Source organism: Diceros bicornis, chromosome 6 (genome assembly GCF_020826845.1).
Source record: "Diceros bicornis minor isolate mBicDic1 chromosome 6, mDicBic1.mat.cur, whole genome shotgun sequence".
NCBI classification, from domain to species: domain Eukaryota; kingdom Metazoa; phylum Chordata; class Mammalia; order Perissodactyla; family Rhinocerotidae; genus Diceros; species Diceros bicornis.
Genome location: NC_080745.1, coordinates 65,502,598 through 65,519,277, shown reverse-complemented (window position 1 = coordinate 65,519,277; position 16,680 = coordinate 65,502,598). Strand labels below are relative to the sequence as shown.

Here is a 16,680-nt window from a genome sequence, read left to right as displayed (position 1 = left end):
TTGAGTGTAAAGGAGTCTTGAGACCAAAAAGTTTGAGAACTGTTTATCTAGGCTATTCTTTTCAGAAGCTTGGCTGTTAAGGAAAGAAGAGAGGTGAGCGTTTAGGAGGAGATGTAGAATAAGGGAGGTCAATTTTCAGAAGGAAGACTTGAGTGTATTTATGTGCTCGGGATCAAAAGCCGTGGAGAGGGAGGTCCCTGAACAGCTTGAGAGGCTGACTCCAGAGAATAGTGGGAGAGATTAGGCTTGTGGCCACTGGTATTGGAGGGAGGATAGGTGTGGAAACAGACACTTGTGGGCATAGGGGTTGCAAGGTGAGCGTCTTACTGCTTTATGGCCTCCTATCCTGAAGTAAGAAGCAGGGTTAACTATAATGGAAGAGGTGATAACTTCATAGATTTAAGGAGTATGCTTAAAGATTTTTAAAAGCTGGTATGTTGCTGACCCAGAACATTTATTAAGACTCCAGAGCAGAAGTGAAAACCTGTGAATCAGTAGTGACAACAGAGTGCATGGTCATATAATTTTTTTTGTTGGTAGTATTTAGTAGCTTGGATATAGGAACTGATAGAGCAGATGGTTAGACTGATCCAGGGTTAGGATTTTGCTCGTAGAATAAGAGGACAGAAAAGTCGAAGATATTCACAAAAAGTGATGGAAGTGGTAGAAGTTGTAGTTAGAGTAAAATATTGAAATTTAAGATTTCAACTAGAGCAAGTCTAATTCTTTTTTTTTTTTTCTTTAATCAATATTCATTACTCCCAGTCTTCTGGCCAGTGAATCAGATATTGCAGATGAAGATACACAAAAGTCCATCCATTGACTCAGTCAAATTAACTTTCCACAGTCAAGGACAGCATTTGTTTGGATTATTTTTATAAAAACTTGGCAGTATCCATGTCAGCATGTCAGCATATCATGGGGCCTAGGAATAAATTTTCTATCCAGGTAGCTTCTTTGAAATGATAGTCACCTTGCCTGATAAACTAGTTGGTAACAAGAAATTTTGTGTATTGTTACAGCTTATATAATTACACTTCATATATAGTCTCTGGTGTCCTTTCTAGCTTAGAGTTGACTTGAGACTCTTGTTCAGCTGAAAATGGTGAAAACCAACTTTCTTCATTCTCTATGTGGAGAAGGTTAAAGTTCTGAAGTCTTGGACCATCTAAAAGAGCTAGTTATCTGGGAAAGCTGTTGGGCCTGGTCTGTGGGATTTAGGAAGGGGAGTGCTGTTTGGAGAGGAGCCTTTTTGGAGCCTCTATCTGGTTGTTGAAGAAGAGACAAAGAGAGAAATGTATGGAGAATAAAGTTGAGCTGGGGAAAGGTCTTTGCAGTGATAACAAAGAACACTGAAATTTTTTTTAAATACTATTTTCATAGTAAAATGTGGGTAACAACAATAGCCATCTCATAGGACTCCTGTAAGGGTTAAATGAGAAAACCGTAATAATCTTATTTTTGCATTTGAGATCAGTTATTTCCCAAGGAAATAGCAGCATGATCCATGAGCAATCTTCCAGTTTTTTAAAAGTTAAATAGCCATTTTCTGAAATGTAACAATTAATGCTAGTTTTTTTTTTTTTTTTAATTGAAGTAGCATCTACTATAAACTGTAGAACTCACTGTGACCACACAACCTTCCCATTTGAGGACATATGTCAGCTGCCAGTTTGCTTTAAGATGTCATACTACTTTCAAACTGAACTTTGAAGGTGTCTAGAGGTCCTTTTATTAGTGCATCAGTCAGCTTTTTTCAGAGTTTTCATGGGCTATAAACAGATGGATAAACATGAAATGCCAAGCAACCTAGTTGAGGCAAGGGCCTCCTTCCTTTGAGGCAAAGTTTGATGAATTGTCCTACTGTTTCTAAATAAGTGATGGTAATCATCCAAGAAAAATTGATATGTTGGCCAGAACGCTGCATATGTATCTAGGGCTTGGGTTAGTATGGATTACAGACAGCCAAGACTATTCTTGAAAACAGGCAACTAGTGGGCCGGCCCTGTGGCTTAGTGGTTAGGTGTGCACGCTGCGCTTCTGGCGGCCCGGGTTCGGATCCCAGGCGCGCACCGACGCACTACTTCTCCGGCATAGGCCGTGTCCCACATACAGCAACTAGAAGGATGTGCAGCTATGACATACAACTATCTACTGGGGCTTTGGGGGAAAAAAAAAAAGAGGAGGATTGGCAATAGATGTTAGCTCAGAGCCGGTCTTCCTCAGCAAAAAGAGGAGGATTAGCATGGATGTTAGCTCAGGGCTGATCTTCCTCACAAAAAAAAAAAAAAACAGGCAACTAGGGTCTCTGAAGATTCAGTGATAAATTTATATATACATTATACACATACAAACACATATAACATTGTTTTTAGATATATAATTATAATTTATATATATTATATAATCTTAAAATCTTTCATCTTAATCCAATTTTGAATTTAAATGGAGATGTGTATTAATTAAAACTAGTTTCAGATTTTTAGGAATTTTTTGTTTGGAGGCTATGTTCATGCAGAGGAGAGGTTCTGCCTACTGACTGAGGTATTTTATAGATCACTCCTACAGCGACAGCACAGAGATGGTGAAGATCATTGTGCATACTGTGCAGAGTCAGGACCGGGTTCTCAAGGAGCTGTTTGGTCATCTGAGGTAGAAAAATTGTTTTATTTCCTACTGAAAAGCCAGGGTATTTTTATCATGTTCCTTTCAAAGTGTAATACGCCTTTTTGGTAAATATGCTAGACCCAGGAAGAGTTCTGGTAGTACCCTGGGTAGCTTGACCACAGTTGCATGCATGTATGTGTCCTGTTTGGGTGACTGCTTTGGAGATCATTCATTAAATCTGAAGCTGATTGTGGTTCGTTTCCTCAGCGGGGTTTGGGAGTATGGTGTACTGTCTTGGGGGATGTTTAAGTATCTGACACTGATTTAATCTCTCCAGCAAGTTGTTGGGCTGTAAGCAGAAGATTATCGATCTACTGCCCAAGGTGGAAATGGCCCTCAGTAACATCAAAGAAGCTGACAATACTGTCATGTTTATGCAGGGAAAGAGGCAGAAAGAAATATGGCATCTCCTTAAAATTGCCTGTGTAAGTAACTATTAATGAATTATTCACGTGACATTGATTTGCTGTTATGACCTAGAAAAGGGATTTTTATGAGCATGATCTGGGTCCTCCTGAAGACGTGTATTTTGTGTTGGGTTGATGCTCATGTTCCTTGCGTGGTGTCTGACTAGCAATTCAGATGCAGGTCTTCTTGATCATCCTTCATTACCACTCTCCTTTTCAGTCTCTTGTTTTTATATTCCTCCAGCCCTAGACCACTGTGGTATCCCAACCTGATTTGGGGATAGATGTATCTGACTAGTCAATGAAACCAACCCTTTGTTCAACTTTTTTTTTTTCCTCCAACTAAAGTGGAATTGGATGGGTAGGTACATTTGGTTTTAGCCAATAAAGGGGCCACAGACATGATACTTAGTAGTGGTGTGTAAAGGTGGGGATAGTTTTATACAGAAATACTCTAGCCGTGCAAAAAAGTAGTGATTGAAATATAGGTCCTAGGAATATGGTAGGAAATTGTATGAATCAGTGGAGGTGCTTTCCTATAATCTTCTGATTTTTTCTTTTCTTTCAGACACAGAGTTCTGCCCGGTCCCTTGTAGGATCCAGTCTAGAAGGTGCAGTAACCCCTCAGGCATCAGCATGGCTACCCCCAACTTCAGCAGAACGTGAACATCCTCTGTCATGCGTGGTAACTCCTCAAGATGGGTGGGTTCACTTTGTAACAACAGATAGTTGTGTTTTCAAGAGCAGTGGTAGGAATGAGGCAGTAGAGTAGAGTGGTTAAGGCATAGTCTTCAGTGCCTTATAGACCAGGGTTGAGCTCTGGACTGTCCCTTTGTAATAGCCTTGTGCAATTAACTTGACTTTTTTAATGTTCACATTTCTTCACCTGCAAAATGGGAACTGAAAATTCAATTAGACAATGTATGTAAAGTGCTTGGGAAGTAAATATTCATCACGTTACTTTTTATTAGCTTAGTCCAAGTTCTGAGTCCTTTCTCTGTTACTGGCTTATCAATTCTTTTACCCAAACTTTATTCCTTCCTTAACCATTTATGTCTATGAGAAATTATGCTATCTTTTTGCATTTATCATTTTGGGATCCTTGATTACCCCTCTGATGAATTGTTGAGTTTAATCTACTCTATTTTACAACTTAGTATTTCTAAAATCAGACTTTTTTCAATGCCTTAAATCAGTTTTGCAAATATTAACTCAAGTTTGAAGCCCTATATTTTCTTTTATTAATTCCTACTCTTCTGCTAAAAGCTGAATGACTATCCATTTCTGTTATTTTCTCAGCATACGATGTGCCGTATCCAGAGCCAGTGGCTCTTTGCTAGCTTGTGTATTGTCACTTTTCTCACAACTCATGGAGACCTCTACAGCACCAGCATTTCCTGGAAGCTCTGCCCATAATTAGTTTTGCAGAAGTGCAGCCATATTACATCACTGCTCAGGAGGTCATGCACTTGCACATTCTGTACTCTACTTTTATAAGAGAAAAGCAGATGGCAGGAAGGCAAGCTGATATCAGGTATTTTATCTTTTTAAAGAAAGCAAGTTCTAGGGTATATCTTGGGGTCGTTATAGATTTGGCCCAATGTAATACATCCACAGCTATAGCACAGGCTATAGTTAATTATATAGATTTTAGGAAATATTTCATTAATCAGAGTTGAAGCAAATAAAATTCAATACATTACTAACCTTTTTGCTTTCATTAAAGGCATTTAGGTTTGTTAAGGGATGCTAGTGGTTGCAAATGTCACCTCTATACAGGTAATTTCCAGTTTGAGGTTGAGGTGGTTTGCAAAAGTGTATCTGACAGGAATTTTAAATATATTTTCTAGTAGGAATAAATACATTGAAAACTGATTTCAATTATAAGGTACCCATGGTACTTAACCACCAAGGATTGGGAACTGTTGGCCTCAATTTTTCCATCTGTTGAATAAGAGCTGAATTAGAATTTAGTTCTAAGCTAATACAGTCACGTGTTGCTTAACGATGGGGATAACGTTCTGAAAAATGTGTCATTAGGCGATTTTGTCATTGTGTGAACATCATAGAGTGTACTTACACAAACCTATATGGTATAGCCTACTACCTAGGCTATATGGTACCAGTCTTATGGGACCACCATCGTGTATGTGGTCCATGTTGACTGAAACGCTGTTATGCAGCCCATGGCTGTAGTGGCTATCATCCATTGCCTAGAACTGATTCTAGTAGGGTAGGGACTGAGAGTTGGTAAAAGGTGAGGATCCAGGTCATATGGAAAAGGAAAGCATGGAAGGCGGAAACCAGAATCAGAATTTCCTTCAAATATAAACTTCCACTGATATTTCTTGGTTCTGGGCAGCTCCCCTGTCACACAGTTTTCTTTTGCTGTCCTCAGGAATCAGCTTGCTTGTTTTCTTTTGCATTGCTATAATCTGTAGTTTCCATCCAGAGTTTTTCACCTTCCCTGATCTTTGCAGACAGATTGTACTTTTGTATCTTCTCCCCTACATTTGTGTCGCTGAAGTAAGCATGCTGGTGTTTTTACTACTTGTAAGGAAAAGGAAATAATCCAGAAACAAAAAGAGATCTTTCATCCGTCTATGCCACAAGGATTCCCCCCCACCTCCGTTAGCATTTTCAGGGGAAAAATGTTGTATATAAGTGCCACTTATATTTCAGAGGAAAATCAGATTGGAGTTATGGTGAACTTCTTATCATTAGGGCTGGTAGAGACAACAGCTTGGAGTAACAAGCAGGACTCTGCCTCTGGGTGGGAGGGATGAGGAAACTGAAGACCACAGGAGTCAGCTGCATTGGGGTGCTGGGTTGCACGAAGGGCAGTGATCATCTTGACCCTGAAGACCAGAAAGTAGAGGAAATTCATATGCCCCTTTGCTGAATTTGTAAAGGCTTGTTTTTTCATCCCACAGGGAGACTTTAGCACAAATGATAGAAGAAAATTTGAACTGTCTTGGCCATTTAAGCACTATTATTCGTGAAGCAAATGAGGAACAGGGCAGTAGTATGATGGTAAGTTTTATATGGATATGGGTGTTTATTTTAGGCATGTTGGGTGCAAAGGGTTTAACTTTTCCTGCTAGCCTTATGTGGCATTTGGGATGCATATGGGGAATAGAAGAATTCAGAGGAAAGAGCATTTGAGGAATATCTTCCACCTCAAATTCCCATCTTCCCTTACTCAGTGATGTACTAGGATTATGTCATCAATAATCTTCAACAGTAGCATTTTTGGTCAAATTAAACAGTGAGCTTTCTTTGCAATGTGACTACTGAAATTGAATGGTTTGTATTTTTTTGCTTCAGCAGTCAATTTTCTCCAGTAAGATGGAGCAGGATTTGTACTGTAATTCAAATATAGTAACTGCTGTATGTAAAATAAATAATGTTAATATAGTTGTAGTTAACAGAAGTGTTTATATTAAGATTTGGTTACTGTGAATTATTGATTTGTTAAAACTTGGAGAAACTATAATAAAATGTTTACTGAATTAACTTTTACTACATTTAGTCTCAGTGCCAACTCTTTGTATTTCCTCTTTCATTAACAATAATTGCTTCAAATATTTATGAAAACTCTTTGAAATAGTTTTAATTAACAAAAAATAAGGTAAACTGAATTCTCTAATTATAACTTATTTATACTTTTGATTTTTCAACTTTTGATTATAAAATGTCCAAACTATAGAAAATTTGCAAAAATGAACACCCATAATACCTAACACTTATAGTCAGCATCTAATTGTAACTTTTTCATGCCTGGTTTTAGAATCTTGATTGGAGTTGGTTAACAGAATGACTTGCCACTTGTTCACTGTCCCCAAACCTATCGAAGTTGTCACAGCACATACTGGAAATTTTTCTCTCATGAAACCATTCTTCAGACACCAGTCAATGGAAGAAATTATGTCAAATGATCAGAAATTATGCATGATTTTACAAGCACAATATTTTGATTTTGGGTAATTTTAACCTCTATACAGATAGAGTTTTAGAAGTCCATAGACGTCTTTAAATACTACAGCTACTTAGAAGCATCATTGCAATCCATTTGTCTTCAAACTTGGTAAAACATTACTTATTTAACTGACTAAAAATATCTTAACATTTAACTTTTGGGCAGAAGGCCAAAGGTAATATACACAGAGAAGAAAACCTCAACTAACATGTGTTCTAAGTAAAAGCTGTCTGCCTGTGTTTTTATGGAAGAGACTGCTCACAAGTAAAATTACTTCTTGAAGAATAAACCCTACCTCCTTGGGTTGCACTCAACAGTGCTCTTCCCTGGCATCATAAGGAGATGGCTCAATTCTCTTTTCAATTTTACTGCACATTTGACAGTATCCCTTTCCTACAGAAGGGCTTGTGCATCTGTGCCTATAATATCAGTGGAGACTCATGAGTCTTCAGTGTGCTATGTGTATACGTATTTAAGATGTACATTTAATAATATCAAAGAGAAGACACCTGTTAATTTATAATGTATTTGAAAGCTTATCTGTTTTTTCATTTGTAAAAATTTGTTGTTTAAGGAATTTTTCATGTGTTGTCATACAGATTTATAAAGGTCGGCACTCCCTTATCTGTAATTCCAAAATCCAAAATCTGAAAACAAGATTTTTCATAAGCTTGGTGACAAAACTTATTTGCTTGCAAATCTAACCTGAACTGACATTGAATCTATTTATCCCATTTAGTGTGACTATTCATTTATTTTGTTGCAGAAATATGAATGTTTGATTAGGGGGGGAAGGGGTACTGCCAAAGACCCTGCTGAGGGTTTTTGTAGTATGGTATATACACTGAATTACCTTTCTAAAATCTGAAAATTTCATAATTCTGAAACATGTGGCCCGAAGGGTTTCAGATAAAGGATTGTGGATCTCTGTTAAGTAATTTAGAAGATATTATTTGTTAAAAAAAAAATGTGAAATGCTTTTGTATTCTAGACAGTTTTTCATTTTGTGTATTAAATGATTTTTAAATTACTTTTTGAATCTCTATTCATTAAAATCAGATTATAATAGAACAGTTGAAAAGGTTTGGGAAAATGTGAAGGTTCCATGAAGTGGAATTGGAGCACAGAAGAACATAATGGGCTCTCACTGTACTTTCCTTAGGAATTTTTTTTTTTGGTGAGGAAGATTGGCCCTCAGCTAACATCTGTGCCAGTCTTCCTCTATTTTGTATGTGGGACGCTGCCACAGCATGGCTTGATGAGTGGTGTGTAGGTCCGTGCCTGGGATCCAAACCCATGAACCCTGGGCCGCCAAAGCGAAGCATGTGAACTTAACCCCTATGCCACCGGGCCAGTCCCTCCTTAGGAATTAAACAGGACTTACGATAAAGATAGAATTGGGTAGCTTCTTTAATACAGTCTTTTCTCCTGAGGAGTCCTGTCACCACTATCCTTGTCTGAAAACCATGCTCATATCTTGCCCTATAAACTGATGTCTTAGTCACAGCATCCCCATTTTGCTGGTAGTGTCATTTTCCCAGTCATCTAAGTTTGAAAGCTTGAGGTTGTCTTCTTTTTAGTCATCTGGTTGTACCATTTCTCTAAATATGGAAATTCTGATTGTCACCTGTTGTAACAGGCAGTCTCTCTCTTCTCTAGTTCTAGAAGGTTTTCATCAGTACACATTATTTGGGTTCCTTTTGCTTGGAAGATATTGAGCTGGATGGCAAGATCAGAAACAGTTAACACAGGCAGTATAGTAAGAATCCTTATCTGGGAGTCTGAACATTGCAAGCCATCCAAGCATTGAAATTATTGTTAAAAGATTCTGTATATGATCGTGCATTTTCTAAATATCATTGTAATAACTGATAAAAGATCTGCTATAGGGTGGGGCCATTTTTATGGTGTATGGCTGTAGTGACGTCAGAGTAGGCTGATCTACATGAGATCACCTCATACTTGATTTTGATGCATGAGTTGACCACTATTTTTTGTTGGGTGATAGCTTTTCAGAGTTGAATGGCAGTTGTGAATTGTATACATTTCATTCTCTAATTCAAGCAATATTATGAAAAACTAAGAGAATTCATCCAGAGAACAGGGCCTGGAACAAGTTATTTTTTTATTCTTTTTGCTTTTTGGAAGTTCAAATAGCTAAGCTCTGCAAATATCATTTATCTGGAACAGACAAGGTCCCACACAGTCCTAGATAATAAAAATCGAATGATATGGTAAGTGCATTTATTGAAGGGAGGGGGTAAAGTGATCTGGGAGGACTTGCTTTAATCAAGACTTGAATTGATTCTACTTACCCTTCCCATTTCCACTGTTACTACCATTGTAACCTTGGGCCTGCAGTTTCCTAACTACTTGGCTTCCCTGCCTTCAGTCTGTCTCCACTCTAAGCCATTTTGCGGACTAACTGGCCCTAAAGCAATGCTTTCCCATATTTTCCTGCCCAAGAGGTTACAGGGCCCTCTAACCCTAGTCTGCCTTGTCCAGTTGTGGTCCCACTGCTAGCCTTTCACAGTTTACACCATTACTGTCCAACCTACTCTAATATGCTGCCCTATTTGCCTTGTATTCATCCATCTCCCACCTCTACTCTGTAACTTTGTCCTTTTTGTTTTTAGTAATATATACACATAATGCATATTTAAAAAAAAAAAACAAAAGAATATGCAATGAAAAGAAAGTCTGTCTGTCTCTCTTCTCTAGCCATCCAGTTCTCCCTCCCTACAGAAAAAGTACATTGGAGCCTTTCAAAGTCTGGGCCTATTCTAGCCTACCATCCACTCCTTCCATCACACTGGCTTCAAGGAAGCTCAAATGCTCACTGTTCTTTTTAGTTTTCCTGGAGGACCCCCCAACACACATACACTTGTGCTTAGCTCATTCTGTTCCTATTGCTTGGATGGCCTTCATAATGCCCTCACTGGATCAGCATTCTGGCACATAATAGATGCTCAGAAAAATACTTGGTGAGTGAACGATGCAGTTTGATCAAATATCTTCCTCTTCAGAATTTCCACAACACTTTACTTGCAACAAGTCTGGTTGCTCCTGTAGGGGAGGAAGAACTATTCCTCTACCTCTACTTAAATTGACATGAGACAATAACAGGAGAAAATCAAACTAAGTCTAATAACTTGTATACATGAGCAAAACCTAGGAAAACTGATAACTCGCCAAAATGGCAGAAGTCACCACCTTAAATACCATCTTCAGCTAAAGACAAAGGAGGATGTTGGGGGTAGTGATTTGGGACTTCAAAGGGAAGGAAGGCAATTCACATGGAGATGGAAAAGCAAATGTTTGGTAAACAATTGTTTGTGGTGCCTTGTAAAGACAGTGAGAGATGGAGAGGACTTTGATTAAATGGCCCTTGCTAGGTTCCTCCCTGTCTATCACACCTGGTTTATATTATACTATAGTTATCTTATGATATTAGCTACTTCCTGGAACAGGCCTTCTATCAAATTCTTTTAGGCAGTTAGGGGGAAGGTCAAAGTTTCTTCCTCTTTTGTTCTTTAATCAAGCCACAGAGACACCTTTTGGGGTGGCACATTCTGATCCCCCACACGCCTGAATTCAGTGCAGAACCCATACCTGAAGCACGTGCTTGCTCCACAGTGGGGGTCAGTATAAACCACAAAAGGACAAATTAACAGAACTACCACACTGAAGAGTGAGGGAGTGGATCTCTGCACAAGAACCAACCAACCAGTTCCTTATCCCACAGGCCCTCTCCTTTCCTCTGCATCCCTGCTTACTCTGGATTGCCAATTTCCCTTCTCTTCCGGAGCAGGAAACCAGCAGTGCGCAGAGATAAGCCCACGTACCTTCGCGGGAGATTGTGCGACGGACAGCTGGGAGAATTTTGTCCCCTCCGCTCCCCGTCTCTCCGGTCGCGAAGCGAGCGATGCGTCGGCGTGCGTGCCCGCGCAGCCGCAGTGCTGGGGGAGTGGGCGGGGCCGGCTGTTGGCGGTTGGCGCGGCCCCGGAGTCGGCTGCACGTGTGGGCGGGGGCGATGCGTCACTGATCCGTGAGGCACGGCCGAGGGGTCGTGCTCTGAGCGGAGTGTGCGGCTGGCCCGTTTCTCAGTTTGTGCCTTCCGCCTGGCTCTTTTGTCAGTTAGTGCTTTTCGCCCGGGGGGAGCGGCCGTTGGGAGACGGGGTGTCGCGACACTCACCGAGCAGGGGCGACCCGCGGGCCACCTCGGGCGGAGGGGTTGGCGAGGGGAAAGCAGGCTCCGAGAAGAGGGAAGAATGAGAAGAGGGGCACAGGACTCCCCGGCTCGACTGGCGGGAGGGCGCCAGGTTTCCGGAGGGAGAGGGTGGAAACTGGCGGAGGTGGGCCTGTCACTCACGGGGTGGGCGTCCTTTCCACCCTCATCCAGGAGGAACAAGGATGAATATGACTCAAGCTCGGGTTCTGGTGGCTGCAGTGGTGGGTCTGGTGGTTGTCCTCCTCTACGCCTCCATCCACAAGATCGAGGAAGGACACCTGGCTGTGTACTACAGGTGAGCAGCATGTGGAGTCAGCTCAGGTTGTAGAGCAGGTAGAAAGGGGACTCCCGGTAGAGTGCACTCTAGGAAGTTGTTCGCTCTGCAGCGTCCGGGGAAGCTCTCTCCAGTCTTAGGAAGCGGTTTTCGTCCCAGCCCTTGAGAGAGTATGGGGGCCGAGGCAGGCTTTTGCAGAGCACTGTCCAGGTGTTGGACACTTTTAGTGCTATGTACATTTTGTGCAGAGGTTAAGACTCCCTACAGTTATTCTTAGTAGACAGCAAACTTAATTTATTTGTAGAAAAAATGAAGAAAGCAGGCAGTGGTCACTCCACTTGTAGCTGAAGAGATGGACAAATCGTTGTATTCCATATAACTACACAGGCGTTTAGTTTGCAGTTATAGATGCTATTTAGAAACTCTGGTGGTGTTTGTGGTTGTTCTTTAGATTTTTTTTCTTCAAAAACTGGTGTCTGGTTTTGGCCTAGAAGGCCACGATGACCATGACAATTGTTATATCCCTGGAACTTGAGAGACGGAAGCACAGCATTGATGGGCCACCCTCTTCCCACCCTATCCTTTCTTTTCAAGCTGAGGAAAGGAATGGTGTGGAATGTGTTGCTCTCTAGTTGAGCTCAAATTGCTTTTCCCTGAACATAGTTTCCACTAGTTCCTTTTGATATAGACATGGAGAGGACAATTTGGAGAAATTGAGATAATGATGTATTTGAGAGAGCTTCAACTTTTTGCTTGTTTTCATCATCCCCCCAAACTGATGTTTCTACTTTTAGATCCATCCTGAGTCTTAGAAACGGTCTTCCCTGTGAAGCGCTAGTTTCAAATACAATTTTAGTAGTATATTTTAGCAGATGGAGGTCTAGCATAAAAATTGACAGATTAGTCTGTATTTCCATCTAGTTCGGCATTGTCTTCCTGACAGTAAAACCAAGGAAGGAACATCTCAAGATATGGCTCTCAAAGAACTAGGGATGGACCCCAAGCAGTTCATCTTTTCTTAATTATTTGTTATGAATTCTTTGCAAGCCTGTTTATATTTTTGAGATAGGAAGCTAAGTTCTATGAATTTAGTATTCACTATGTAAAATAGGACTTTTTATATTTGCCCCCAAAATACCTCCTTTTTGTAATTTCCAAGATGTGCTTTCGTATTTCTCATGTTCAGAATTTGGTGAACAAGTCCACTCTTATATCTTATCTATTAATAGTCTTATCCCCTCACCCTTCATCTTTCCTTGCTAATTTGTTGTTATTGTTGTTTTTATAGAGACTTTATGCCCCCAGGATTTTAATTGTCCTATAGGTAAATTAAAAGAATTTCGAGCCTCAGAAATTTTCTCCTTCCTTCAAAGTTTGCCTTATCTTCTTTTTTCAACTTGGTGATTAAATGTATTATGTTTTGATCTGGCTTGGTTTATGTACAGTTAAAGTACACCAACTGAGAGCCATTAGAATTTTTTTCGCAAGTATTTCTCAGAAGAGGGTTAAAGACCAAGGAGAATCCTTTGTACCAGAGAGTGGTGCTGGAGACCCAGAGGTGTAGTTGGTCGAGCTTATGAAACAAGGTGTAACGTCAGCAGTTTAATTTGATCTTTTCACCTTTTGAGGTGTGGCAGATATTTTAGGGACCAGCAGTTGTTCATCATGAGTAACTCATTAGGAAGGCTTTAGTAGGTCAGTAGCAAGAGTAAGAGTGAATATTTATTACAGCATTTTAGATTTGGAAAGAGAATTTCTCTCTTTATAATCTTGTCAAATTGAAACATCTTTTTGCAGGGGAGGAGCTTTACTAACTAGCCCCAGTGGACCAGGCTATCATATCATGTTGCCTTTCATTACCACGTTCAGATCTGTGCAGGTGAGTGATTCCTAGGGAAGCTCCCACACTGGATAGACAGGTGTGACAGGAACAGTTACCACATTTGTGGGTGGAGATGGATTTCCTTATTGCCTAAGCAAATGGTGGTATTTACTTAAATGCAGGAGTTAAAGTTCTTAGTACAGTTGTCAGAACACAAGTTACAATTTTGAACCACCTCACTCTCTTGAAGTGTATTAGAGGTATGAGCTAGGCAGCTTGGAAGGACTGACTTCTCCCATCTTTATAGTGGTATGCAGCAGCTTTTCTGTTGCTGTTGTCAGAATAAAAGCAGAACTTCAGAATGTAACTAGAAATACACACCAGTGATTACTTGGTTTAGAATGATGTTTGGTTTCCATAGAGGCAAGCTCCTGGGCTACTGCTAACATGGAGGATCTGAGTTTTTATACACAGCTTTGTTGCCTCACATTTTTGCCTGGGATATTAAGCACAATTTTATGTGGAACCTTAGTGAATGTTCTATTTTGACAGCATCCCAGAATGTTTGAAATAAGTGTCTGGTCATTGAGAACAATGTCTTGGCCATGGGAGACACTTAGTAAATATCTCTTGACATAAAGGATGACAAGACAGGATTGGATTGTGACTACTTTTGCAAGCTCAGTGTGATCTTAAATCTTTGGATTCAGAAATTTGTCTACTACCTGACGCTAATTTTTCAGGACTCTGGAAAATCCGCTGTGTTTAGTCTTGTAATTTAAGTCTTGGCTTCCTGCTAAGTGCGAGTTTCGTTATGAATACTTCAATCCTTCAGGTTTCCTTCTAATTCCCTTTTAAATGGCTTAGAGCAAGAATTTGTCTTTTGAAGTGAAATGTAGTGTTTTTCCTCTAGTCAGACTGATTTCCATATTATTTTCCCATATTTATTTTATTCACTCTTGCCTTGGTTCATGCTGTTACCTCTTCTCTCACCATCTCTCCCTTCATTCCTTCTCTCCTGTCTAAATCTTGCCAGCCTTTTTAAGGCTCATCGCAAATCTCTCTTCTTCTGTGTTATAAAGTCTATTATAAATTTTGGCCCTTGGTCTTATTTCCTTTGATAATGTTCTCTTGTATGGTTTTCTAAGTTTTTGTGTGTATTTTCTTTCCAGAAGGTCTCCAAGCTTCTTGAAGGCAGGGGTTGTAACACATTTATGTTTCCGACCTTTCTATTTGTGGTAAAAGTTGTTAAATTGAGCTGATTTCTCAGGAAGCAATATGGTGTAGTGAACATGGGGCCAGAAACCTGGAGCCTTAGGTTCTGACTCAGGCTCTGCCACCAGTTGGTTACATGACTTTGCAAAAATCACTTGACTGTTGTAGACTTCAGTTATTCCTCCATGAAAGAGAGGGGGTTTTAATTACATGACCTCACTGACAGCTCATACAGTCTATAATGATGTTATCAGTGGTGTCATGAGACCCTTAGAGATCAGGGGCTTTTTTAGATCTTGTTCAAAGCCAGGCAAATCTGTCTGTGCCTTCTTGGAGCTTAGTATGTTGAGTCGTACTGATGCATAGATGTATAAAAGAGATGCAAGCAATGAACATTAAAATAGATTTTAGAGTTTAATTGCATATATAACAAATATACAGTGTGTATGTATATACACACATATATAGTGATAAACTATCATACTTAGAAGAAATAAAAATGAAATTAGTAAAAAGATTTCAGTATAAACTAACGTACTTTGCATCTGTAAAAAAATTAAATACTCGAGCCAGTGTGACTAAATAGGAATGTTCTTTCTATATATATGAAACAGTGATATTCTAGGAAAGAATTGTATTAATAAAACGCCTTTGAGAAATTCTCCTTATGAGACATAAATTTTAGGAATTTTTGGAACTCATTAGAAGACATAGCCTAGGGCCGGCCCCGTGGCTTAGCGGTTAAGTGCGCGCACTCCGATGCTGGCGGTCCAGGTTCGGATCCCTGGCGCGCACCGACGCATCGCTTCTCCGGCCATGCTGAGGCCGCGTCCCACATGCAGCAGCTAGAGGGATGTGCAGCTATGACATACAACTATCTACTGGGGCTTTGGGGGGAAAATGAATAAATAAAAAAATTAAAAAAAAAAAAAAGAAGACATAGCCTATGTAAACAAATGGCTTAACAAACCTGGCAATTGAAAGGAGTATATAAGAAGCATATTGGGAAATGTGAGATCCCATATATGATGTAAAGAAAAAAAACTATGCTTAAAGAAATATGTACATTTTCAGCCTTTAAAGTATATATAACATAACCAAAGACTTAAAAAAAATATTCATACTGGGAAAATAATTTTTGAGATAATATAAAAGAAGTATAAAAGTACATGAGGATAGGATGTTAAATTGAAGATTTAACATTTGAACTCTTTCCTAGTTCTTGGTTTGAAAATTGGCTAGAGAATATCCATCCTATAGGTTTAAGTAGGAATGTATATTTTATTTAAAGTTGATGTGGAATGTGGAAATTGAATTTGGTTAATGTTTTGAAGGAAATAAAATAAATTGAAATCTCTTCATTAATTCCCCTCACTTTACCTAGAACCTGTCACTCATGTTTACCATTACCCTAATCTCTCAACCCTAGAGTTATAGTCTCTTCTTTTCCCTCCTGGAATTTCATATGCAACCAGTTATCAAATCCTTCATCTATTATGTCTCCTGGGTTGACAGCTTTCGGTTTCCATGGCCTTTACTAAATTAACCTAAATAAATAATACTTTAGCTTCCCAGCTGTTTTCTTGCCTCCAGATATGATGGATAATGAGAACTGCATCACATATGAGCAAAGGAACTAAGGAAAAAACATATTTTTGAAAGGTTCATTTTGTGGCTATATATAAGATGGACTAGGGAGAGCCCAGGCCCCCCAGCGGACACTCAGGGCCCTCTACCTAATATCACCATATTCTCTTCTCAATTTCAGCTCTCATCTGTATCGCCCCTCCTATCTGCCACATCTGTCTGCTCCAGGCAAGCCGGTCTACTTCCTGTCACCTATATGCAGTTTGTCCTCAACTTTGTGTATTTGAATAGGATAGTTATTGAACCTAAGGTGTTCCTGTACCCCATATGTTATTATATCTACCCCTCTAGACTTCGCTTATAAATATTTCATCTCAGAGAGCTTTTCAAACTTATTTTACTCTCTGTCACTTAATACGTATAACAATTCAGTTTATACTCTATTGTTTTGTACCTGTTATGGATTGCTTTGTAAGGATTTTATCTCCTCTGTTGGAT

At 39.6% G+C, this 16,680-nt stretch overlaps 2 protein-coding genes across 9 annotated transcripts in view; both read left to right on the top strand.

The window, feature by feature from the left end:
- Positions 1 to 8,083, top strand: part of CHUK (component of inhibitor of nuclear factor kappa B kinase complex) — a 33,694-nt gene extending 25,611 nt beyond the window's left edge. For 2 of the 3 annotated variants that reach the window (XM_058543756.1, XM_058543758.1), the window contains exons 17-21: positions 2,556 to 2,652; positions 2,945 to 3,092; positions 3,643 to 3,776; positions 6,008 to 6,107; positions 6,865 to 8,083. In XM_058543756.1, coding sequence (XP_058399739.1) covers positions 2,556 to 2,652; positions 2,945 to 3,092; positions 3,643 to 3,776; positions 6,008 to 6,107; positions 6,865 to 6,894 — 509 coding nt within the window. In that variant the 3' untranslated portion in view covers positions 6,895 to 8,083. The remainder of the gene's footprint in view (positions 1 to 2,555; positions 2,653 to 2,944; positions 3,093 to 3,642; positions 3,777 to 6,007; positions 6,108 to 6,864) is intronic. The other variant, XM_058543757.1, reaches the window with a different exon arrangement.
- A 2,977-nt stretch (positions 8,084 to 11,060) lies between these two features.
- The window catches only part of ERLIN1 (ER lipid raft associated 1), a 35,606-nt gene continuing 29,986 nt past the window's right edge, over positions 11,061 to 16,680 (top strand). For 2 of the 6 annotated variants that reach the window (XM_058543771.1, XM_058543770.1), the window contains exons 1-3: positions 11,061 to 11,189; positions 11,456 to 11,579; positions 13,356 to 13,437. In XM_058543771.1, coding sequence (XP_058399754.1) covers positions 11,467 to 11,579; positions 13,356 to 13,437 — 195 coding nt within the window. In that variant the 5' untranslated portion in view covers positions 11,061 to 11,189; positions 11,456 to 11,466. The remainder of the gene's footprint in view (positions 11,190 to 11,455; positions 11,580 to 13,355; positions 13,438 to 16,680) is intronic. The other 4 variants (XM_058543769.1, XM_058543772.1, XM_058543768.1 and 1 more) reach the window with 4 other exon arrangements.